Raw genomic sequence first — 27278 nt, forward strand, 5'->3', positions numbered from 1 at the left:
AACAGTGATCCTGTTAGTATGCGCTCACGTGAGTGTGACTAGGAATGTTCCTTGCTAGTTTTTAAACGGTTTTAAAAATGGTCTCTATGTTAATGTGTGTGTGTGTGTGTGTGTGTGTCTGTGTGTATTCACCCAGCAGGAGAGACGATTACCTACAATTCTGCTGCAAGAGAGAGATAAACCGTTGGCTTACTTGTGATGGTGTAACGCTCGTTGTTAAAAAAAGAAGCGCATGCGTGAAACATGATACTCGATGCTCGTAAACTAAGACAATGCTCGGTTTTCAAGTCAAAAATTATTAAAAATTGTTGCTCGTCTTGCGAAACACTCGTAAACCACGTTACTCGTAATCCGAGGTTCCACTGTATTATTCTTAATAATTTAAAATATTTTTTCTTAAATAATATTTGTTTGTATAGAATATATTTATTTAAGTTATGAGTAGTTTATTTATTTTTTGCCAAAATTGGTCTGTTACGGAACGACGTAGTATTACTACAATAAAATGTGTGGTGTGTACAAAATGTAAAGTTTTGTCAGTTTTTTTTATTTTAATGGGTGGCTTGGGGCGCCAGGAGGGAGTCTCGCACCAGGGAGAAATTCAGTGTAGAACCGCCACTGCGCACACACAAATAACACATGAAATTGCATAAAACCAAATGAAATGGGCAAAAAAAGGTAAGCTGTGAAAAACACAGTAGTATCCTGTAGGTGATCCCTGTCCTGCGATAACAGGCACTAACCCTCTGGAACGGTTTAGTTTTTTTGGTATTGCTTTCAGGTGTGACTGTTTATGGGGGTTTTATCTGTCTCTGCTGCCGCATCTATTCACAGTTGTGATAAGTGATTAATGCCCTATCAGATCTTTGATGGAGGAACGTTATGCATGGTTAAATAACTAAAGAAATACTTATCCGTATGGGCAGATATTTGTTCCAGATATTATGCGCCGAAAACAAACCCAAGCAGAAGTTACATTTTGAGCTTTACTTTGCAGCAAAATATTATCTACCAGCGTATTTAACAGAAATAGATAAAATGCATAGCCTGCATTTGTATTCCGTACCTACAACGATCGGTATAGATAAATTACAGATGTTACCATGTCTTTAAGGATTATTAAGGATGTTTATTAATTTGAAAGTGATTTGAAAGTGATTCTTTGCTCATGTTGCGAAAGACTCGCAAACCGCATTACTTGCAATCGTTACTTGGCCTAGCTAATGTTGTGCAATGTTGTCACTTGTTTGGAGTATTACAATCTGAAATGCCTAAATTTAACAAATATTGGGAGCAGTTTTGTGTGAAGATGAGAGTCCAAGCAGAGAAGAGTAGCAGGAATTATCTGTGCCAGCAAGGTATAAGCAAGTAAAAAAAGAAAAGTTTATAGAATTGTTATGAGACCAGCAGTGTTGTATGGTTTGGAGACATTGCTGCTTATAAAAAGAAGATAAACAGAGCTTATGGGGCAGAGCTAAAGATGGTGCAATTTGCTTTAAGAGTGATAAGAATGGACAGGATTCGGAATGTGTATATTGGAGAAACCATTTAAACCTAACAATACTGTAACAAGCAGAAAATTTAAATAAACTGAGTTACAATTAAAAAAAAGGAGGATTAATCTGCTTGTTAAAATACATTCAGTGACATCTTTTAAAATTCATTCCGTCCTCTTCTTACTCACACCCTGCCACCAGCAAACCTTCATGTATTTACAGTACAGCATTACCTGGAAAAAAACATATATCATAAGATATAAAATACCTTATCATACCTTCTGCTTCCATGAGGTAAAGATTTGATTCATGTGGCTGTGTAATGGTGAAGTTGGTTGAAGTTCTGGGGCATTGCTCAGTTTACAGTACAATTGTAAAATGCAATTCAGTCATATTCCCTTAGGGAATGCCAAATCTTACCTGATGGTTTGCTGAAATATTCACACTGATGACAGTTTATTTATAATAGTTAATATATATATATAAATATCTTTCTTTTCCACAGCTTGTACAAGTTTTATTTGTGTGGTTAAATAAGCAATAACTAACAAATGCACAAAGTAATATGTACTGTATGCTTTAATATTATGCAATAGAAGTAGCTGTCCAACAGTTGTAAATGTTTTATTTATATGTTAAAGTTAGTTACAAATAAGAACAATAGGGTGATTACAGATATTTAATTTTTTTTAAGCAAACAGATATAGTGTATATAATACATATCCAGCTAATATTTAGATTTTTCCCAATTACTGTTTGAATAGTTGATAGCTTACATAATTTTACTCATGGTTCATAAGGTGTAAATATTGCTTTCTACTTAATATGTATAAAAAGATACTAGACGCCTGGCCTTCTTACCTATAAGATAAGATATAACCTTATTTATCCAAAAGTGTGGAAACTTCTAAAGTTTCAAAATTTCAATATGTGGGCCTTCAACATATTTTGCCACACAGTTGCAAGTATTACAACATTAGAGAGGACAACCCAATAAAAACCCAATTGCATACCAGACCTTCTAGCTCAACATCAGTGTCTGGCCCTCCTAATGCTCCTGGAGCTGATTGGACTAAAGGTTACACAGTCACACTCCAGAATCTAGTAGAAAGCTTTCCCAGAACAGTGGAGGTTGTTACTACAACAAAGGAGAACAGACTACACAATCATCACTCTAATTTTGGAATGGGACATTCATTAAACACATAAAAAGGTGATCATCAGATGGCTACATAGTTTTGGCCATGTAGTCTACTGTACAGTATATAGTAATATGATTGTATTTTATGCTTTACCTTTATTGAATAACAGGAGGTATATACGTGTTTTTTTCATTACTCTTATAACAATGACGACTTATGTAAATGGCTATGAAAACATTCAGATCATACTTGACTGCATCTAAAATAAAGTTTAGGTTCTCTGGGCTGTAGTTGTCTCTCTTGTGTCTCCTGATTTCCTACTTCTGTGACAGAACACTTGCTTCAGCCGGGCCATATAGAATAAGGGCCCAATGCAGACTCCAAAATTCGGGAGAGCCGTGAACATTACCAAAAAAATACATAGAAGGTAATTTGTGCTTTTATCAGCGAGTATTTTGATTATTAGAATAAATGGGGCCAGAGCCAGCATTGGCAAATAGATTATGGCTGAGGGCACCAATATTGCTACAACATACTTCAGAGCTCGCTTCTTTACAACTGAATTATTTTGGTCCCCTTCACCTGGTCCCTTTTTACACAATACGCACATAATTCCAAACAGACAGCTCACCATGATAAAAAACATGACATTAATAATGATGGACAGCAGCAGAGCCATGTTAGGCAGGGTGTAGACAAATATGAATCCTGACATAATACACGTGAGAAACCAGATGATGGCAGAACATGCAGCACGATACTCCCACTTCCCCAGCTTTATGAAGAGCACAGGGTGTGCCACAGCCACATAACGTTCCAAGCACATACTGGTCAACAGGAGTGGGCAGCCGAAGTAACTGAGGTTGGCGAAGGCATTTGAAATGCTTAGGAGAAGTCCTGAGCGGGCGTTAGCAGTCGTAATACCGATCCCCAGTGGCAGACTGAGGCAATATAGCACACCGAGCAGGGCAAAGTTGAGACCTAAAACCTCAGAGGGTGACAGAGCCTTTCTGTTCTTTACCAACAGCCACAGCAGTAATGTGTTTGCTGGGAGAGCAAGTATAAGCACAACTATCTGGATAGGTGCCAGTAAAAGCATTAGTCCAATTTCGCCACAATTAGCTACAAGATCATTCAGAGTGGTCAGATTCCTCAAGTTCAACTGAGTATTGTTTTGCAAGGAATATTGGGAAGGAAATATGGTTGTTGTATTACTTCCATTTGCTGTGGTGTATGCCATTACAATTGTCCTGCATGGAGATAGCAGATTTTAGTTATTATATACCGATGTAGATCATCTACATTAGTATTAAAAGCTGTAGTGTTTTAATTATTTTTTTCCTATTTTCACATTTGAAAGAATCATAGACAAAAAAAATAACGCTTAAAAAAATATATATATATATAATAAATATATAATAAAAAATAATACTTACTTATATAAGTAATCTATACTGACCTTTTGTTGCTGTGTAGAACTGTCTGTTCTGCTTCTCTTGTGTCTCCTTCTGTTTTTATTTTATGTATAGAGTTCTTTCTGTGTTACATATTCTCACTGCAAGGCGTTTTGAATATTGGCAATGGATGACTGAACAAACTTACCTAGCAAATACAATCCACAGATTCTACATACATTAAAATGCACCTCCCCTTTTAAATAGTAGTTGTCTCTGGAGCTTTCCTGACATCAATTTATATACATTTTAGCATTATAAAAAAAAAAAATAAATACTTGTGGACCAGCTTTAAATAAGACAGTAAATATTTTAGACCTGCACCATGGGTATATATGACTCCTTATTTTGGGTTTGTAATTGTGTTACTTAGCCAGTCAGAAGCCTAGATAAAATGGGAGGGTTGTGTCAGGGAAGCCATGCACCCGGAAATCTTGCCTTGCACCTTCAGGGTCAGTGGTTGGATTCCTGCCTGGGGTGATTGTGCATGAAGTTTAAATGTTACCCTTGTGCTTAGTGGGTTTCCCCTGGGTACTCTGGTTTTCTCCATGTGTCTGCACTGTGGAGGGTAGGGGCGGGGTTACAGACACAGCACACAGAGAGACAGAGAAACAAGAGTGAGGGACACAAGAGAATAGGCGTGACAAAGACTAGCTGCTGGAAAACGTGTGAAAATGAGTGACAGCAGGAAACGCAGTAAAATTTGCATGCATTTGAATTATATAGGCAAGGCAGCATGGAGTGTGTGTGCAAGTTAAAATAGATTGGAGACAGCTCTTTGTTTTTGTACTTAATAATCAATGTAGTACTTAGATTGTTAGAAGAAAAGCATGGGGTTTATCAGTTATCAGTTATCAAAACATGGCATAATTTTTAAGGCATTTTTACACTGAGCACTGAATCTATAGCAGAGAATAAATAGCACCAAATACTTTACATTTACATTTACATTTAGGCATTTGGCAGACGCTCTTATCCAGAGCTTTACATGATAGCAAGCTCCAGTATCTTAGAATATCGGAAACCCAGCAACAGGATTTACACTTTAAAATATTATATTAAAGCACTGGGAACAATTAACTGACAGATATTTAGTTATACTATTACAGTGGAACCTTGGATTGCTAGTACTTTGGTCTTCAAACATTTTGCAAGACAAAAAGATTTAACTTAATAAACGAGTGAGGTCTTGATATATACGATAAATGGTTCTTCTGTCTCGCGCTATGGGACTATGGGTAATTGTCTCCTATGTCTCGGTGTGTATGCGCCACTCATATAGTTAACATCCATGCGCATGTGTACTGTTTATTATGACATTATGACCATGTGTGCATGCACGTAAAGTTAAAGCAAGCATCATTAGAGAGGTTACTTGTTAAAGATCCAGTCTGTCTCTCTCAAAAAGCAGTAATTCCATTAGTGTGCACACACGTGCCATTAAAGAGGGTCTTTGTTAAAGAAGTTTCCCTACAGAGCGTATGTGTGTCTGTTTATGTTTGTGTAAGTCATCTTACACAGTAGCCCACACCTTCCTCATTTTATCTTCGCACACACATACACACACTCCGCTCTGTTGGGATTTTACGGAAACACTGCTCTGTCTGGATTCTTTACAAGGGTAATGTGCAGGTTAATAGATTAATTTGTTTTATTTTTACTTTTCATTTTGTATTAATTATTCTTATGTAGCTCCTAGACTAATATCTTAGGCACTTATGTAAATATCATAAATCTCGTAAAGGGATTTACAGGCTCTGCTGTCTATAGATATCCCACAGGCGAGTTCACCTCCATCAGCCATGCAGTGGTACTTGGAAAGACAATGAGACCTACCTATGAGAACAATGCCTTTTAGCGCCTGCGTATGTTTTCTAGAAACCAGCCGACCCCTGCAGGTAAGGAGAACATTAAGCAGTGGCTTGAACAGGCTCATCGATGCTGGCCCAGATGACTACGTAGATGCATTAGACAGTGCTTTTGGAACTCCTGAGTCTGGTGAAGATTTGTACGTCGCTTTTCTGAGTTAACACCAACAGTCCAGCAAAACGCTGTTGGACTTCTTGAGGAGATTTACAGAATTGGGTGTAACATACTATAATATAAATCTACTTTTCCTGATAACACAGTAATGTAACACATTACATTTTAAATGCATGTAATTTGATAACAGTTACCAGTGTTATCAAAGTTATTAGTGTTACAAATGTGTTTAAAAATTAATCAAAATGCATTTAAAAATCACGTTTTGCATGAGTGGCACCACAGACAGAGACATAAGGCGAGGTCTTACGGAAAAAGGGGTTATTTTATAAGAGGTTTATTAAATTACAATTTTAAAGTAGTAGATTACTTCTTTGAGTAACTTGCCCAACACTGATGATAAACATCAGTAACACTGATGTTTCTACACTCGCTTTGAGGCTACAGCAGAAGACGCTAGCGATGCTAACGACTACAGACAAGAAAACACTGCCAGCATTCATCATCACCGAGCGTTACGTGAGGAGAGCCTTCAAGAGAGTGAACATTAGGAAAGCAACAGGACCAGACAGCATCTCGGGTCATATCCTCAGAGCCTGCGCAGACCAGCTAGCACCTGTGTTCACTGAAATATCCAACATCTCTTTATTTCAGTCGGTGATCTCTACATGCTTCAAAGAGTCCATCATTGTTCCTGTTCCGAAGAAACCTCATCCTGCTTCCCTCAACGATTATCGCCCTGTAGCCCTCACCTCAGTAGTGATGAAGTGCTTTGAGCGCCTGGTCACAGACTTCATCATCTCTTCACTACCCGACCCTCTACAGTTTGCATACCGCCCGAACCGTTCCACAGATGATGCAATCTCTCATCTCCTTCACACATCACTAATTCACCTGGACACTCAAAAAGGGAATTATGTTAAAATGCTCCTTATCGACTACAGCTCTGCATTTAATACCATAATTCCCTCCACACTTACCACCAAGCTGGAGCACCTGGGACTCAGCCCATCACTGTGTCAGTGGATCTCCAACTTCCTAACTGGCAGACAACAGGCAGTAAGGATGGTCGGACATGTCTCAGCCTCCCTCACTGTCAGCACTGGAGCCCCTCAGGGTTGTGTTCTGAGGCCCCTGCTGTATTCATTGTACACCTATGACTGCATAGTCACTACGAACTCCACCACCATCATTAAGTTTGCTGACGACACCGTCATGGTGGGCCTGATCTCTGACAACCACGAGACAGCCTACCTGAAATCTGGAGAACTGGTACCAGAATAACAATTTCCTCCCGAACGTCAGCAAGACAAAGGAGTTGATCGTGGACTTTAGCACAAAGCAGGAGAGAAACTACCAGACCCCCGTCATCAACAGATGCCCAGTGGAGAGAGTGGACAACTTTCGACACCTCAGTATTCACATCACGCAGGACCTGACATGGTCCTGCCACATCAACACCATGGTGAAAAAGGCCAGGCGCCGTCTCTACAACCTCAGGTGCTTGAGAGACTTTAGACTCCCCTTCAAGGTGCTCAGGAACTTTTACTCCTGCATCATAGAGAGTATCCTGACGGGAAACATGTTAACCTGGTTTGGGAACAGCACCATGCAGGACCGACAAGCTCTACAGAGGGTCATGCGTTCAGCTGAGCGCACCATCCACACCGAGCTCCCTGATCTGCACTCGATCTACAGCAAGCAGTGCTGGACCAAGGCCAGGAAGATCGTGAAGGACCTTAGCCATCCTAACAATGGACTGTTCTCAATGGACTGTTGCAGTCAGGAAAGCGCTTCTGCTTCCTGAAGGCCAACACAGAGAGACTGAGGAGGAGCTTCTTCGTGCAGGCGATAGGGTCTCTCAACCAGATTAACACACAAGACTAATCATCTCCGCGTTTTTGCCACATTGCACAGAAATGGACATGAGTGTATTCATCTGTGCACACACCCCTACACACTGTAGACCGGACAATCATGGACATAGCAATTACAGCTCTACAGAGAATCAGGGGCGTCTGTGAGCTCAATCAAGTGGTTGGAGCGGATAGCGCTGTTCTCTGAGTGTGTTACAGCATCACCCGGTGTGTTACTGTAAGTGTGTTATGCCAACGGTGTGTGCGTACGAAAAGATGATTTCGGAGGAAACACATGACAGCCTTCGGCCCTCCCGCCCGAGTGGCAGTAGTAGCCTTAATGTGGGAGCCCCCTAGTGACGAGAAGAAATTGGAGAGAACATCAGGAAGTAAAAAAAAAAACAGTTAATGACAGACTAAAGCCTAAAGAAACAGATGTTCAAGAATTAAAGGCAGATATAAAAAATTTGTGCTCCCAGCTATTTAAACTAACCACAAAGCAGACTGACATTGAAGGAGAGAGTGAAGTGCAGATTTTAAAGCAGCAGGTACAAAAGTTGTAACAACAGTTAACTGTGATGTCCTTGAAAAAAAAATGAAGAGATAAAGACAAGGCAGAAAAACCACATGCTGTAAAACACTCAGAAAGATACTTCTGCTACAGATGTGGAGCTCCAGATGTGGCCATATTGCCACCAACTGTACTGCCCGCAAGAATTCTGTTAAAGGTATTTGGAAATTTACTTGGTGTTCCACGCAAAAGTAAAATATAAATATCGCAATAAAAAATGCAGCTCAATCTGAAAAGGTGGGCTCCGTCAATCAAGTGTAGTCCACAAGCCTCATCCAGGTGTTCTTCCAAAAGGACTGATAGGCCCCTCCATGATGGCAGATATAAAAATTGAGGACAATGGTGCAGACCGGCTTCAGAGTCACAATCATATTTGAGAGCTGGTATTCACGTTATCTCTCCCAAAGTATCCTGATGGTAGAGGCTGATGACACTACTGATCTTCTTGTTTCTGTACTGGTTCCACTAGTTATATTTACATTTTCAGCCGTAGATGTTAACAAGTTTACTCTCATGCATAGAAATGAGTCCTGAAAGGAGACAGCTTCACGAACAGGCACTGGATAAGTGCGATGTGGGGCTGGCAAGAGAGATGACCCACCTCATAAGGCTATAGGATTCTCGTCCCTTCAGGGAGAGATCTCACAGAATCTCCCCAGCAGACACTGAAGATGTCTGGAGTCATCTCCAGGAACTTCTGGCAGCCCGGAAAAATCAAAGAGTCTAGAAGTCCATATGCCTCCCCTGTTGTAGTAATAAGGACAAAGAATGGCAAGGTGAGGATATGCATGGATTATTGTGTACTTAACTCCAGAACCATTCCAGACCAGTATACTATGCCACCCATAGATGACGCACTCGACTGCCTGACAAGGAGCAAATGGTTCTATGTCTTAGCCATAAAAAGTGGGTACTATCAGGTAAAAATGTCAGAGGCAGATAAGGAGAAGACAACCTTTATTTGTCATTATTCCGGACTTAAAAAAAAAGTTTGATAAGTATATTAAATCCTAGAATGCCAAAGCATACTTAAGTGTACTTGCTCCAGTCTAATGACTAGTATACTTAAAGTTTGCTATTTTGGAAAAACTAATTTTGTACTAAGTGTATTTTAGTTGAAATTAAATTGTTCAAAAGCACAATTCTAAGTGTATTAGGTTCATTTTTGTGTGCTAAAGTGGAACAACTTTACATACTTAGTGCACTTAAATTAAATGACTGTGTGTGTACTAGCGTACATACCTGACATTAATTAATCAAACTTAAGTATATATTTAATGTATTATAAGAACATTACAGCAATTCTTACTGTGTTACAAATACATGATTAATATACTATGAATATATTCTTGTTGCAGCAGTAGCTTGCTGTTATACTTCTGGCCAATTCCAAATACTAAAAAAGTACACTTTGTAGTTAATACAATTATACTTTATTAAACTGTATAATATAGTACACATGGTCTTCTATACAGTAATACTGTATTGCAAATTTGTTACCAGTACACTTAAGGTGTTTTGGTTAATTTACGAACGCTAAATGCATTTTGTACACTAACACTACTCTTCTGTACCGCTTAATCCTGTATTCAGGGTCACAGGGGGCCTGGAGCCTATACTAGGAGACTTAGGGCACGAGGCGGGGTACACCCTGGACAGGGTGCCAATCCATCACAGGGCACACAGACATACACACACTCATTCACACACTATGGGCATTTTAAAAACACCAATTGGCCTAATCTACATGTCTTTGGACTGTGGGAAGAAACCCACCAAGCACGGTGACAACATGCAAACTTCATGCACACAAAGACGGGTATCGAGCCTGGCCAGGAATCGAACCTGGACCCTGAAGGGGTGCAAAGCGACAGCGCTAACCACTACACCACTGTGCCACCTCTTACAAACACACAAACTAAAATATAAACAGTTGTCTGAACAATGACAGACATTAATATTAGAATATACAGGTACAGTATTAGTTCCAACCTGGTGGGTTGATTCTAGCTGTTACACAGAGTCTAAAAACAGGCAGAGAGCTACAGAGCATTATATCACAAGCAAAGTACATAAGATTTAACAATAACACCTTAGACAATGCATCCTTTTGGTTAAACTATGTACTTAATTTTAAACTACCTTAAAAAACCTATGCCGATGAAAATAAAATAATAACTGGAGCCAATCAGAAAACAGACAGTCCAAATCTGCCCGCCTCCAGTTTCTGATTGGCTGTTGTTTTGCCGATTCTAGTTTCTGGTTGGCTTGAATAGTTGCAGGGTTATAACGCTGCTGCAGTTTGTGCAAGTGTAGCTTCATGATAGTAAGCGCACAGAAGAGTAAGAGATTACAAACAACCAAAAGTGATTTTCAGTACGCAAAAACAAGTTTGAGAGAGAGCGCACGAGAGAGTAGTGCACTAAATAAGTACATATATATATACATATATATATAAGCATAAATAAGTACATTTAAATTTAACTGAAAATATACTGAGACTACTCTATATAAAAATTTGTATTCGAATGTATACTTTATGATTATTTCGAGCATATTTTTTAAATATATACCAAAAATACATTGTAAAAAAAAGTTTAAATAAGTATGCTTTGGAAATTAGACCAACCTTTCACTTGAAGTATATTTTCCAATACTATATTTTTGGAACATGTACTATAAAACAATTATTTTGAAGCTGTTTACAGTTTGTCTCTTTGACAGCCATCCACTGCTGCGCTTGGCTAAGATGCAAGACTTTGTTGGTGTCCCGAATCATAGGGTCTGTGCTAAACAAACAAACAAACAAAAAAAACCCAAACAAATAAATATATAGATAAATGTGTTAAATCTAAAATATTATGTATAGTCGCTAAAATTATTATAGATGCTTACCAGGATTTGCCAAAAGGTCATTCAAGCTTCTTTATTGATCTTCTAATGGTGCGAATTGATCATTTCAATTGCAGTCGGATCTGAAGCTCATTTTGAATCTGTTTAGCAGACCATTCATCATCATCGTGCAGCATTTCTTCAATGCACTAAAGTGCAGCAATTTAAAAATAAAAATTGTATAATACATTTTATTTGATGTCAGATCAATGTAAAATTTTTGATTTTATACGAAACAAATACTAACATAACCTACCTGGTCACTTTCAATGGAGTTGGTGTTTTACTGTAATTGCAGGAGTCAGGCGAGGAGAACGACAATGTCACAAAAAAGAGCAAAAAACTTATCATACAGACTACTACTTGTCCACAGTTTTTACTCTCTAATTTCATTAATCTGTTACTTATTTGAGTTAAATATTTGGCACATTTATAATTTTTTTTATCTGGCAAATGCAGATCTGCAAGCCCACAAAGGACTTGTTGGGACCCACTCTACTGTTGTAGTGCAACTAAGAGAGGCTCTTAGTACATGGTTAAACGGTGCGCACACCCAAACCCCAGACTTTCTTACACCAACCAGGTGTACTGCTAGTGGGGAGGCAGAGAGCGGGGAAATGAAACCGGTGGCAGAGCTTTTTCTTACTAAGCCCCAAAGTTATGGAATAGCCTTCCATATAGTGTTCGGGACCTAGACACAGTCTCAGTGTTTAAGTCTAGGCTAAAACCCTATTTATTTAGCCAAGCATTTTTGTGAATTGATTTGCCTTAGGTAAAGGAGCAGATCTGGGGGACTCATGGACGTAGAGTATTACGGTGAACTGGTATGTTTAGATGCTGTCTTCCTCACTCTCATTGATCACTCAGGTGTGTTGACGTTAAGGTGATTGGTTGCTTTACATCTCAGGGAGCCCTTATGTCTGTGTTTTCTTCTGGCTCTTCCTTTTAGTTATGCTGTCACAGTTAGTCCTGCCAGAGTCCCTGCTTGCACTCTGCACTAAATATACAGTACATTCACCTTATACATTGTTCGACTGTGACCATACCTAACTGCCATCTGTCCATCTTTTTTGCACTCTCCTTTTCTGCTCTCTCTCCCTTTCTCCTTTTTCCTCTACCTATCTCTCTGTCGAGCTATACATGTCGCTTCTGAGCTGCCAGTGATTCAGACCTACTCTGCCCTCAGGACCTGTCTAACTCGTCCTGGAGTCCTGCCTCTGGTTGGAGATCTCGTCGCATGGATGCCCCGTGTGGTCTGCCTGGAATGCATGTGGTGACTGCGGATGGTTTCACTTTTCCACGAAGACGGTCCTGTCCTCGACTGATGCAGACATGGTCCTCTGCTGGTCCTCGTCACAGGTCCTCTGTTCTCTGAGGACCTGTGACTTCAGTCGCTCAATATTTCGGGACTGGAATTTCCTACAGTCTACCTGAGCCTCCAGGAACAAACTGGACAATTTAACACATCTCCTGTTATACTGAACTTCCATTCTCACATAATTTTCCCTGCACAATCCCTGCTATCCGTCTTCACTCAAATGAGGATGGGTTCCCTGTTGAGTCTGGTTCCTCTCAAGGTTTCTTCCTATTATCATCTTAGGGAGTTTTTCCTTGGTATTGTCGCCGTCGTCCTTGGCTTGCTCATCAGGGACATTCTTATCATTTTGATTCATACACATTTACATTTCATACAGACTTAAATAATTATTTGATTGTGTAAAGCTGCTTTGCGAGAAAGAGTCTCGCAATGCCTAGAAAGAGTACATCAGATGCAGTATTTGCTTTGAGGATGCTGGCGGAGAAGTACAGAGAAGGTAACAGGGAGTTGCATTGTGTCTTTGTAGATTTTAAAAAAGCGTACAGTATGACAGAGTGCCAAGAGAGGACCTGTGGTATTGTATGAGAAGGTCTGGAGTGGCAGAGAAGTATGTTAGAGTGATGCAGGACATGTATGAGAGCTGTAAGACAGTGGTGAGATGTGCTGTAGGTGTGACAGAAGAGTTTAAGGTGGAGGTGGGTCTGCATCAAGGATCGGCTATAAGCCCCTTTTTGTTTGCTCTGGTGATGGACAGGATGACAGATGAGGTAAGACAGGAGTCTCCATGGACTATGATGTTTGCAGATGACATTGTGCTTTGTAGCGAGAGCAGGGAACAGGTGGAGGAAAATTTGGAGAGGTGGAGGTATGCTCTGGAAAGCAGAGGAATGAAGGTTAGCCGCAGCAAGACAGAATACATGTGTGTAAATGAGAGGGACCTAAGAGGATCGGCGAGGCTACAGGGAGCAGAGGTAAAGAATTTGCAGGATTTTAAGTACAAAGGAGGTGAAGAGGCGGGTACAGGCAGGTTGGAATGGGTGGAGAAAAGTGTCAGGTGTGTTGTGCGTTAAAAGAGTATCACCGAGAATGAAAGGAAAAGTGTACAGGACAGTGGTGAGACCAGCAATGCTCTACGGCTTAGAGACAGTCGCGCTGAAGAAAAGACAGAAGGCAGAGTTGGAGGTAGCAGAGCTGAAGATGTTGAGGTTCTCTTTGGGAGTGACAAGGATGGATAGGATCAAGAATGAGTTTATCAGAGGGACAACCCACGTTAGATGTTTTGGAGATAAGGTCAGAGAGGCCTTATAATGTTCAGATAATGTTCAGAGGAGAGATTGTGAATATATCAGTAGAAGGATGCTGGGGTTTGAACTGCCAGGCAGGAGGTCTAGAGGAAAACCAAAGAGGAGATTTATGGATGCAGTGAGAGAGGACATGAAGTTAGTTGGTGTGAGAGAAGAGGATGTAGAGGATAGGGTTAGATGGAGGCAAATTATTTGCTGTGGCGACCCCTGAAAGGGAACAGCCGAAAGACAGAGAAGAAGAAAAAAGCTGCTTTACTGCTAATAGCGGTAAACAAATAAAATTTAATTAAAGTTGTATTTGACAATGTTTGGATGGGAGCATGTTAGAATACAACTATGGTAATGTTTGGGGATGGCATCATGTGTGTTTATTTTGAATGGACTAGTAAGGTAGTTTAGAAGAGAAGTGTGTGTGGTAAAGTAGTAGCATAAATTAACAACATGATAGTGACATATAAACTAATGTTACTATTATGTTGTTAATTTATGCTACATTATAGTACATTTTAGAACGCAGACTGTATAACATATATCACTAGTGAGAATCAGGTATGTTGGTATGCAGATGAGGAACTATATAAGCTTGTTTTAATGCAATTTTAGGTAAAACATTTATTTTTTTAACATTTAATCAAATATACTCAGCAAAAAAAGAAACGTCCCTTTTTTTGGACTTTGCATTTCAACAATAATGTTGTAAAAATCCAAATAACTTTACAGATCTTCATTGTAAAGGGTTTAAACAATGTTTTCCATGCATGTTCAATTAACCATAATCAATTAATTAACATGCACCTGTGGAATGGTCGTTAAGACCTTAACAGCTTACAGAAAGTAGGCATTTAAGGTCACAGTTCTAAAAACGCAGGACACTAAAGAGACTTGTCTACCGACTGTGAAAAACACCCAAAGAAAGATGCCCAGGGTCCCTGCTCATCTGTGTGAACGTGCATTAGGCATGCTGCAGGGAGGCATGAAGACTGCTGATGTGGCTAGGGCAATAAATTGCCATGTCCGCACTGTGAGACACCTAAGACAGCGCTACAGGAAGACAGGAAGGACAGCTAAACATCCTCGCAGTGGAAGACCACGTGTAACAACACCTGCACAGGATCGGTACATCCGAATATCACACCTGCGTGACGGGTACAGGATGGCCACAACAACTGCCCGAGTCACACCAGGAACACACAATCCCTCCATCAGTGCTCAGACTGTCCGCAATAGGCAGTCCATGAGGAGGAGATGCACTGCAGTACTTCAAGCACCTGGTGGCCACACCAGATACTGACTGGTACTTTTGATTTTGAGCCTCCCTTCATTCAGGGACACATTGTGAAACATTTTTAGTTTATGTCTTATGGTGTTGACTCTTTTAGTGTTCATACAAATATTTACACGTTAAGTTTACTGAAAGTAAAAACAGTTGAAAGTTTCTTTTTTTGCTGAGTGTATATTCACATTAATCAAATACTAAATACAATCATATAAACTTCTAAACTATGGTTTGATTTTAAAGAGAGAAGCTATGCTGAAGCATAGTGGGGTGAGGGGGAAAGACACAAAGCATGAATGGTTTTTGTAGGCTATGTTTTGCGTGAGCAGCACTCATTATCTTTTATCAGGTGAAGACTCAGTTAAACAACAACAAAAACCCTTGGCTGGTGCAAAGTACAGTTCACTGCCCTCTAAATAGAATTCAGAATACTCAGCAATTTTTGGTTGGGCGAAGGGGAATTCACACTAGCCATGCAACCTTGCAGGTGGGCTTAGCTAAAAAAAGGCAGGAAAGAAACAAGATTAGATAAGAGATTTAACCAAGTTAAAAATCCTGAAATTATAAAAGTTTAATAAAAAGGAAGATGCTCCCCCATGATCTGTTTCTGAGTGACTACTGTGACTCCAGAAACTGGGACCTGTTGGAAGAAATTAACACCTCCCAACATTTTTTTAAAATAAAAATTCAATGAAAATGGTTAAAAGATAATAGAAATATAACATAAAAATAAAAAATTTGTATACTGGGAAAATATAATAATGTAATATAAATTATGTATACCATCAATAATGTAATACATATAAAAATATATACATATATATTGGAAGACATATATATTTTATATAATATATACATTACTATATTTTATATAATATATACATTACTATATTTTATATAACATACATACACATTACTATATATATATATATATATATATATATATATATATATATATATATATATAAAGTAAAACCAAATTTGTTAATAGAAAGTAAGAAAAAATGGAAAAACCTAGGAAGCAGACAGTCCCTAGTATATATGGAGTGTGCATTGAACTGCTTTTCAGTCAGCTCTTTTCCTGTTCTTGAACTGGCATTGAGTTGACCCAATTGGGCTTTGTTGCAGAAATAAACTCCAGCTAACTTCATCCAGATCAACTGACTAATTTTGAATTACAGCTTATGTTTTAGAGCTAAAGTGTAACCTTTGGTTGCCCACTCGTGTGGCATCCAAATCTGTAAATCTTTATATTAGTGATGCATTAATAGATTTGCGAAACATGCTTTTCAGCCATTATTCAAACTTTAAAATACCTTAGGTATTTTTCATATTAGTAGCAGCCCAATCTTAATGAAAATAGCCTAGAAAAATTGCGGCCAGTTAGCTTATAATATTTACTAATTGTATTATTAATTTATATAATGGACATTTATTTATTTTGCTTTGCAGTAGTAATTCATTTGATAATCCAAAAAATTTTACTATGACTCCTAATGTCTGAGGTTAACATTTGACATGCAAAAATACAACATTAAGAATGATTGACAACGATGTAATTTGCAGATTCATCCTGGTGGAATACTTTCAAAGAAGTGTAAAACATTTGCATTAAAATTTGTCTAGCACAATTGTCAGTCTTCTAATTGTGCCTTTTCTTGTGTACTTTTATTTATAATATTTTATTTTGAACACTTGCTTATTGTGTGTGATTTTAGAATACTTTCTTTTAGTTTGCTATAATAGAATTTGTGCTATGCTTTTCAAATTATAGATTGGTTCAGTGCTTTCTGATGTGTCAACGTTTTTTGAGCATATTTGGTATATTTACATTAGATGGGGTAGGAATGCTGGGTGGATGGTGGTAAACATTGACAAAAAAGATTCTGAATACATGAACATTACTAAGATGTTTGCCTGGCTTAGAGCAGGTCATATTATAATGGAATTTTTCATATTGTAGTAAAATATGAATGAGAACTGTGGTGTTGTGGTTTATTATTAGTAGTATTATGCATAGGAATATCATTATTGCCATAAGTTAAGTCATAATCCAGCAGCAGTGTAATTTTATTGCACCATATGGAAAGTGGTGAAGGGCTGAGCTGGGAAGTGTGGAATACTGGATGGATCCAGAGCACCGCAGGCAGCTGGAGCCGGTAGGTGACAGGATTGATCTAGAGAGTGATACGGTAGGGACCAATGAACCTGGGTGAAAGCTTTCGGGATTTAGTATGGAGGTGCAGATTTCTTGTTAACAGCCACACCTTGTCACCTACATTGTACAATCATGCCAGAGGGTGTCGACGGAGATGCTGCGCAGCATCACGTGTGTTGGCGTGATGGATAGTTGCGTTGGCTTGGTCCCACAGCTGCCGACACCTGTGGACCAACTGTCAATAGTACATCAACCTCCGGTTCTTGATGGTCGAACACTGAAGGTTGTAAACCGTTGCATACCTCAAATAGGCTTAAGTTGGTGGCAGATGACACGTGAAGATTGTGTAACAGTTCAGCCCAAATGAGGTAGCGGGCCCAGGAGCGCTGCCGATCAGCGACGAAGCATCTCAGGTAGCGCTACAGTTGTTGATTGGTCCGTTCCATCTGACCATTAGTCTGAGGATGGTATCTGGATAATAGAATACAGGTGGCGTTGATCATACAGCAGAAGGCACACCAGAACCGGGCTGTGTACTGGGGCCCCCTGTCCGAGATGATGTCCTTTGGGAACCCATGCAGGCAGACTAAGTGTTCTAATATCAATTTGGCTGTGTTCTTGGCTGATGGGAGCCCGGGGAGGGCCACCAGGTGCACAGCTTTAGAGAACCGATCAACAATAGTTAGGATGGTGTTCTTTCCCTCGGAGACCGGCAGGCCCGTGATGAAGTCAATGGCAATGTGCATCCAGGGCCAGTGGGGGACAGGAAGTGGCTAAAGTTCCCTCAGCATCGGTTGATTGGTATCCTTAGCCCTGGATAGGCACGCCTGGATGAACTCATCGATGTCCTTCGCCATGGACGTCCACCAGAAGGTGCGTTGAATGTACTGGAGGGTGTGACGAGTGCCGGTCTCCGCGTCTTGTGCCTGGCGTACCCTCATTTCCAAGTCCCAATGGAGGGGTGCGATGATCTTGGTTGGTGGGAGGTCAGGCGCGGGGTCCGCCCGGGGAACGTCTTCCTCGTGCTGTCGGGAGAGGGCATCTGCCTTGGTGTTCATGGACCCCGGGCGGTACGAGAGATGGAAATTATAATGTTCAAGGAATAGTGCCCACCGCGCCTGTCTCGGGTTGGGCTGTTTTAGGTTGCGGATGGTGATCAGATTTTGATGATCGGTCCAGATAATGAACGGTTCCCTAATGCCCTGGAGCCAGTGACGTGCTGGATGTGCTCATCAACTGTACGTGAGTAGATCGGGATGTTGTCGAGATAGACGAATGCCCAGCGGCCTAACATATCTCTGAGAACCTCATTGATGAATTGGTGAAAGGCCGCGGGGGCATTACAGAGTCCAAACTTTTGTAATGTCCAGTTTGGGTGATTAAGGCTGTCTTCCGCTCATTCCACTTTATGATACGCACCAAGTTGTTGCACTCCGGAGGTCCAACTTAGTGAAAATGGTGGCACCAGAGAGGGCATCCAGGGCCAAGCTGGTAAGAGGTAACGGATGACGGTTTTTAATGGTGATGTTGTTGAGCCCCGGAGAGTCGACACACGGACGTAGACGGCTGCGGGGAGGAATGGCGCATGGCTGGAGGTTGATAGCCAGGTCTTGGGGCGATAGGGAGGAAGGTGTGTAGCACGCTTTTTACAGCCAGATTCCGATAAACGGCAGGGATGGCATTGATGTAGAGTTCGGGAGCCTTGGACTTCCTAGAACACGTCCCAGCTGGAGCATGCAGGCAGAGTTCGGTGCAGGTCAGGCCCCACTGTAGAAATGAGGGGGTAGTGCTGAAGCAACCAAGGATGCCTGAGAATAATTGGATGAGATGGGCGGATGGCTCTATGGTGAGTGGCTGATCCACAATACGCGCTGCGCCCTTCTCTGAAGTGACGTTCTCTCTCTGCAGTGGTCAAGGAGGCGCATCCTAGTTGCATGGGTTCCCTGGCTCCAGTGTCAACCAGGGCGGGAGGTGGAAATCCGACAGGTCCGGTTGCAGTAGTGGTAAAGAAAGGACGAGCTTCAGGAACCGGGGTGTGGGAGAAGAAAGTTGAAGATCAGGGCTTGGTATGAGATAGTGATGGCGTGGCTGACGGCAGGGGCCGGGGAGCTGGCCTCCAGTGTAGCAGAAAGCTCTCGTCCGGCGAGCTCGTCCTCGAGGCTAGTCCGTCATAGTAGGCCGTCCGGAGGGCGGAATCTCCCCAGGTTGTCTGGACGTCAAGGGTCTGAAAGTCAGCAGTGTAGTGGCTCACGGACAACCCTCCCTGCCGCAGATGATAAAGCCTGGAGTCGGTCTCCACCTCACCGGCAGGATGTTCAAAGGTGAGCCTTAGCTGGTGAGTGAATTCGTTGTAGGAATGGGCAGTGTCTGAATCCAAACGAAGAACCGCCATGGCCCATTTAGCTGCCTGCCCTGACAGCAACAAGACGAGTAGGGCAATGCGCAGCCATTCTGTGGAGTATCTGGTGGAATTAAACTCAAACACAAGATCCAGCGCGGTTAGAAAAACACTATATTTGCCATCCGTGCCGTCCCACTTAACCGGTAGAACCAAAAAAATATCAACCCCTTAAAACTTTATAGCGACTAGGCTATTTATTCTAATTCATTAATATAGACAAACATTGTTTTAATGTAATTAAACAAAGCATCTTCTTTAAATCATTCTTGTTTTGTTTCTTTTCATTAAAAAAGTAACCTTTTCCAAATCAAAGTGACAAAAAACCCTACTCTAAGGCTAATAAATGTTTTTTACAATTTGGGACATTATTTAATACAATACAATATTTATTACAAAAAAGAAAGCTTTTTTCTATCTCTGTAAATAACACTGCTATGCAGTTAAAACGAGTGCACTGAATGCTGTCTGTCACTATTTTAAATCATTTATGTGCAAACTCTGTGGCAGTTAATGCAATTCACTGTGTAATGTTTTATATAGACAGTTAGTTTTTCCAATTAAAACAGCAACAGCATGGTTGTTTTATAAAGTAGACTATAGGTTCATAGAGTATGTATTAAGGGCTTCATTTTCGCTAGAGAAAACAGCTAGTGTGATGACATAACACAGCAAAAACATTTTTGCAAACTGTATTTATGAAAAAAGTCTGCACTAATGCAGATATAAAAATTTATCGAAAAACACACACCTTGGCTTAATCCTCACTCTGTGATGCCGCAGTCTGTAATGCTTCAGTTGAAGACCGCGCTGAAAAACGGGGCGGAGACAAGGTCTGCCGCCGTTTTCATATTAAATTTAAAGGGGACGTGGGCGATCATCAATTTGTGTTTAAGTTTAAATTTATGGCGAATTTTTGGGGGTAAGTAAAAATGTTAAGACCTCCTAAAAATGGCCTAGTGACGCCCATGCTCACCATGCTCTTTGCCTTTCATTGTATATATTGATTTTACCCCTTATGCTCTGTTCCGGTCAAATCTGACTAATTTACATGTTTCCTCTTTAAAAAGTGCATTAAATTTTATCTATTTCTCGTGAGGTTCAATGACTTTGTTTGCACATGGCATTTGAACACACAAAATAAATTAGAAATACTTTTATCAAAATTTGCATGTTTTATGGAACCTTTATACACTTATGGTGTTCCCGGTCAAAAATGATTGGTCATTGGAAATGAATGAGTAAGACTATAATTAATGTAAAAAAAACAAAGTTCAAGCACATTTTTACACTCCTCTCCCACACTTAAACATGTAGGGGCCTTTAAGCAAACATACACACACACACACACACACCCTTCTCATGCTTCTTTTTGGCTTTCATGGCAACTTTCATGGGAAACTATCGACAACATAATTTTTACCACAAACCAAACTGCAAGCAAACATTGTTTCACTTATACAACTTTTTTGCAGCTCTGGTATATAAAGCTTTTTGAGGCCTGACTCACAGTTAAGCCATTAGCAGCCTGATGGCCAAGAGATATACTGCCTCTGAAGCTGTGGAATTATATTTGACAATGACAGTGATAAGAAGAGAAGCCAGGTTGACTGTGAGGAGGGTTTAGAGGAGGAAGATTCAGAGTATAACCCAAGGAGGAAGATTCTGACACGGATGAGGAAGAAGTTCTGGAGCTTAAGTTGTGGTCTCCTTACACTATCCCGATATGCTGTATCCCGAGTGGATGATATCAAGTCCTGTTTTCAACTTTTCCTTAGAGACTTCCTTGTAACCATTGTCATGAACATGACAAACCTAGAGGAGAGCAGGGTTTATGGAAACACCTGGAAAGAGGTAGATTAGATAAAATTGAAGTCTATTTGGGTGTGAGGTTTTTGTGTGGTGTCTACAGATCCTGCAACAAATTTGTGTCCAGTTTATCGGATGCAACTATGGTCACGCAATTTTTCACCTACAGTGTCTTTGCTGACCTTCCACATCCTGTTACAGGTTTTTTCCCTGTGTACATTTGGGCTTTTGTTTTCAATAGATCATACTGGGCAGTTTTGACCGGTAACACAAAAGTTGTTATTTTGTGCCACAATTTGAAAAAAAACTTGTTTCAAAAAAGTGACTTTGATAAACACATCAGTGACGTACTCTGTAATAAACAGTACAATAGGTTTCATCTTGCTATTTGTAATAGTCAAAATTATATCTAAATCATGTTAATTTCCCTAAAAGAACGAGTGGTACAGTATAATAAAGGTAAATGAGGCCTGCAGGACATACACCGCAAATACAAGTTCTGAGCTGGAGCTGGAGTTAATAAAAAGATCTAATACACCATTAGGTGATAGTAAGTAGATATACTTTCTATTATACCAAGTTTTGGCATTTTACTGTAGGGTAAGCGATATGTATTGAACAAACTACAAGAATGCCACATCATGATACTGTGCAAGATCTACTGATACTGTGCCGCAACCACATCTGATTGGACCAATCACCCGTGAGACAGACTGACACTAAAGGTGTCACCTTGCTGACCTTGCTGGTAATTGATAAATACCAGATTTAGTATTATCCTTGTTGGCCACAGGATAAACAGGATTGGTAAGATACACTAAACTGTGCTATACAGTGGACAGACAGTATATAAAGTTTATGCTATCAATTGTAAAGCAGTTAATCAAATTAACCTGAATCGTTAAACATTTGATTCACCACTAACCCATAGCTAAAACCCTACATAATAAAGGTAAAGAATGCAGCGGTCATTTAGTAACTGAAGGAGTGACCTGATTGTTGTCAAGAAAGATCACAAGGTCCTGACCAGAGGGATGAATCACCAGTTATGAACAACAGTTTGATCTTACTCAGATTGAGCTTCTGCTGATTCAGGATGAGATTTCAACCGGACACACTGAGATCCAGGTGGAAATGTGAGTTTCTGAGGGAGAAAAGGAAAATAAGTTGTGTGTTATCTACATAGCATCAGCAAAATATTTGACTGTAGAGGCACATATTTAGGTAAAACCAAAAGGAATAAAAAAACATTTGCTGTTTTAAAGTGCTGGGAGCTAAAGAGATTATACTACTGTATCTGGCCACTACCTGCAACATTAATGACCTCGCTGATCATAAGAAACACTTCCAGTAACAGCACAGTTACCATAAAGACAAAGAGTTAGTTGAGTCTAAAATGGTATTGCATATAAATTTGTGCCCTAATAGATTACAGAAGTAGTGAAGTTGGAGAAAAAAAACCTCTTGGGATATATTATTTATGGATCTCATTGGGTTTTTACACACACACAGCAGTCTCTAGAGCTTAGTATGTAGGACAAATATCCTTTATCCAATTTTCAGTTGTCCAGTTTACTTGAATATGGGAACACTCTAGCCTTGGATTTATGTTGCATGTTGAAAATTCTAATATGCTTATCTGCTAATGTAGTTTGTAAAAAGTATTTTTGTGTTATGGCCCTAAATAGTGTCTTAAAGAAAATTGTTAAGAATGAGATGTCTGTTGGCGTTGGTTATGCGTGAATAGAGTGTGAGAGTTTCTCATGCACTCAGTGCATCATTGAACCCTATTACATTCATGATGACTTTTGCATGTGCAGCTGCTCACACCTATAAGACCTCCAACTAGCGTTGAAACATCTGAAATATATATATATATATATATATATATATATATATATATATATATATATATATATATATATATATATAATTGTTCCTTTACATTAACCTAAAGAAAAAAATATAAAAACAGATTCTGTGGCTTATAGCTGATTAATCAAGAGCTTGACGAAATTTGTACAAGCTCTTAGTTTTACAGAAATTATTATTATTAACATCTGAATCTTGAGTATAGTCTAACTATTTGGCAAGCTGAACACATTTTATTATCAGGGTAGTTTAATTGTCAATTATCTCTTGTGCTCTGTCAATAATCTCATGACAAAAATATATTTACTATGACACCTAATGTCTGAGGTTAAAATTTGGCATGCAAACATACTTTATAGCTGACTAACAATAATTAGCATAGAATGTGCAGATTCATCCTAGTTGGTCATGCATTACTTTTAAAGAGTACTAAAAATATTAGTATAAAAACTGAGTACCTGTCAGTTAATTGTGCTTTTTGAAGCACATATTATTATTTGATTATTTTAAAGTTGAAATCCGGGTGTTGGGTTTCCTATAGTCTAATAAACTGGAGCTTGTCATTATGTTCAGTATTTTGTTATACTTATTCCCTGCTATAGATTTAGTGCTCAGTGTATTATGCCATATTTTTATTAAGGCATCTTTTTAATAATTATGCCATTTTTTTAAGACATCTAAACAATTCTAACAATCTAATCTAATTACTACAATTATTTTGTTTATACAACTAATAGGTTTGTTTATGTTTTATTTACTGGTGCCCTTCCTTCATCATAAACTGCCCAGATTATGCCATATTTATTCCTGCATTAATTTCTTTACAGATAATAGTTGTTTAATGTATTTATAATGCAAAATATTAGTCACAAACAATATTCACACTATGGGAAAATCCAGAGCTTATCTGTATTTAATCTGGTAGGTGCCCGGAATTTTACATAGAATCTCTGGATGACATTTGATAAATAGGTTTTTTCATTCATCCAATGCAAGTAGTCAAATACCTTTCAGAGAGAGTTTATGACAAAGATATATTTAATTCTGTACATGAAATAAAAACAGAAGGAGATACAAATTACTGGCCACTGCAACATAGACTCATCACTTGTACCTTAAAACATGTAAGTATTGTTTTAAAACTTATTTTGCCTACCATTCCGTTAAAGCCTAAACAGGACAAAGGTAATTGAAAGATTTTTTCTGATGCATATAATGTATACCTGTGTACCTGTTAATACCTATAAATATGATCTACATTGGTTCATGATAACTATATTCAGTTTCTACATCCAGACTGCTCATAATGGAATACACGACACCTGATGAAAGCAACGAAACATCCATATCACTTTCCAAAGATTTTTTTCAAACCAATGTTTCCTTGGGCTCAGGACATCTAGCCTCTCTTGGCGAAATTATAGATGATTGTAACAAAGATGGGACTCCTCCTGTGCGTGTGGTCTTCCTTGTCCTAATCCTTGTACCTGCCTTTCCAGCAAATATGTTACTGCTCTGGATGTTGTTAAAGAACAGAAAGACTCTGTCACCTTCTGAGGTTTTAGGTCTTAACATGGCCGTTCTCAGTGTGCTATTTTGCCTCAGCCTTCCATATGATATATACATTTCAACAACGGTTCGCGCAGGACTTCCCTTGCGCATCTCACACACCTTTGACACCCTCAGTTACTTCGGCTGCCCACTCCTGCTGACCAGTATGTGCTTGGAGCGCTATGTGGCTGTGGCACACCCTGTGCTCTACATCAGGCTGGGGAAGTGGGAGTATCGTGCTGCATGCTCTGCCATCATCTGGTTTCTTACCATTATAATGGCAGTAATCACCTTTATCTACTCTCTCTCTGACACCGCTATGATATTTTCCATCATTGGTAATATACTGTTTTTTGTCATGGTGGGCTGTCTGTTAGGCATTGTTTATGTGCTGCGTAAAAAGGGCCCAGGCGAAGGGGACCAAAATTCAGTTATAAAGAAGCGAGCTCTGAAAAATGTACAAGCAGTGCTGGTTCCCTCAACTATAACCTATATGCCCATGCTGGGTGCGGGCCCTTTTCTCACAGTAATCCAAATACTTGCTGAGAAAGGCACAAATGTCCTTCTCTGTAACTTTCTTGAACTGTTTAGTGTAATCCCCAGTTTTGGAGTCTGCATTGGGCCCATGTTCTACAAGTCCCGGCTATGGCAAATGCTCTGTGGCAGGAATAATGGATCAAGAGACACAAGAGTGACCACTACAGACCAGAGAAACTAAACTCTACAGATTGACTACAGTTTAATTGAGAAAAGTATCATATATACCCAGTTACATCTTGTTATTCTATTAGAATGAGAAGGAATAGAAGACCCGACATTTTTTTCTACCTGAATTTTATTTCCTCAATTTTGTTGACCTAAATTTTATTAACTAAATTTTCAAGTATACAAGACCAGTAGCTTTCACTAGAGTAAAACATAAATGCAACAAACCACATACTAAAACAGAACAGCAATGTTACATTACATGAACTGAAAAAAAACTTGTTGCAATAAAAATGTTTTCTGCATTGCAATTTGATCTGAATTAAAAAATATATATATATATATTTTGCACTGCAATTTATTGTGGCTGGATATTTTAAATGAAAATGATATTGTTGGTCTTTTGGCTGCTCCCAGCAAGGGGTCACCACAGCGAACTGTCCAGTCCACACATACAAGCTTGGCACAGGTTTTATGCCAAATGCCCTTCTTGACGCAACCCTCCCATTTTATTCAGGCTTGGCCAGCACTGCATACAGGGCCAGGGGTAGCTCAGTGGTTAAGGCATTGGACTACGGTTCGGAAGATCCCAGGTTCCAACACCACAACCAAACTTGAGCAAGGCCCTTAACCCTCAACTGCTCAGATGTATAATGAGATAAAAATGTGAGTCGCTCTGGATAAGAGCGTCTGCCAAATGCCTAAATGTAAATGTAAAATACAGTGGCTGGGGTTTGGGCACTGGCTGGGAATCGAACACAGGCCTTCCGCATCAAATGAAAATGTAATTTAACCATTTAAAATACAACGCAAAAGTTACTAAATTGCTGTTTAAAAATATTTTCAGATGTTAAAAATACCATTACTTCCTTATAACCTCACAACTTCAGCTTGCTAAAATTTAGTTACACAACTAATAGCCTGAGTTGCCAGTTTCACACTAAACAGGGTTACGCGCTAAAATCTCCCCTGTGCTGTAATCACTATATTCAAAGCAAAGCCAGCCCTCTTTCGTTCAAATGCGAGAGCCAGGGGTTTCCTTTCTTGTGCTCGATAATGTACAGTTACTTTCAGTAATGGGATTACTTTCCTTAACAGCAAGAACAACAAACATGCTGCATTCCGATCAACAAGTAGTTCCCTGAGAAGTAGACTGCACAGGGAGCAGGAAGGGTACACTTTAAAGTACACTGCAGCACGGACGGCAGCAATTGGCAATCCATTGCACTTCCTGTGATATCCCGAATGTAAAGCCCTGAATTTTATTACCTGAATTTTGTTGACCTAAATTTTATTAACTGAATTTTCTCAACCTGAATTTGTGCTTCAAAATTTCAAACTTCAAGATCTCTGGGGGTCAGCAAAAATCTTCCATCCAAATAACTTTACAGATCTTTGTTGTAAAGGGTTTAAACAATGTTTTCCATTCATGTTCAATTAACCATAATCAATTAATTAACATGCACCTGTGGAATGGTCGTTAAGACCTTAAC

At 39.5% G+C, this 27278-nt stretch overlaps 2 protein-coding genes across 2 annotated transcripts; one reads left to right on the plus strand and one right to left on the minus strand.

Moving 5' to 3' along the window:
- Positions 1-2909: 2909 nt before the first annotated feature.
- Positions 2910-3737, minus strand: LOC128527646 (C-C chemokine receptor type 5-like). Its single transcript, XM_053500110.1, has one exon. The coding sequence runs from the start codon at positions 3735-3737 to the stop codon at positions 2910-2912; it is 828 nt and encodes a 275-aa protein (XP_053356085.1).
- Positions 3738-19529: 15792 nt separating this feature from the next.
- Positions 19530-25798, plus strand: LOC128527647 (uncharacterized). Its single transcript, XM_053500111.1, has 4 exons — positions 19530-19771; positions 21435-21702; positions 22732-22793; positions 24826-25798. The coding sequence occupies exons 1-4, from the start codon at positions 19530-19532 to the stop codon at positions 25796-25798; spliced, it is 1545 nt and encodes a 514-aa protein (XP_053356086.1).
- The last annotated feature ends 1480 nt before the right edge of the window (positions 25799-27278 follow it).

Source organism: Clarias gariepinus, chromosome 7, assembly GCF_024256425.1.
Source record: "Clarias gariepinus isolate MV-2021 ecotype Netherlands chromosome 7, CGAR_prim_01v2, whole genome shotgun sequence".
Classification (NCBI taxonomy): Eukaryota; Metazoa; Chordata; class Actinopteri; order Siluriformes; family Clariidae; genus Clarias; species Clarias gariepinus.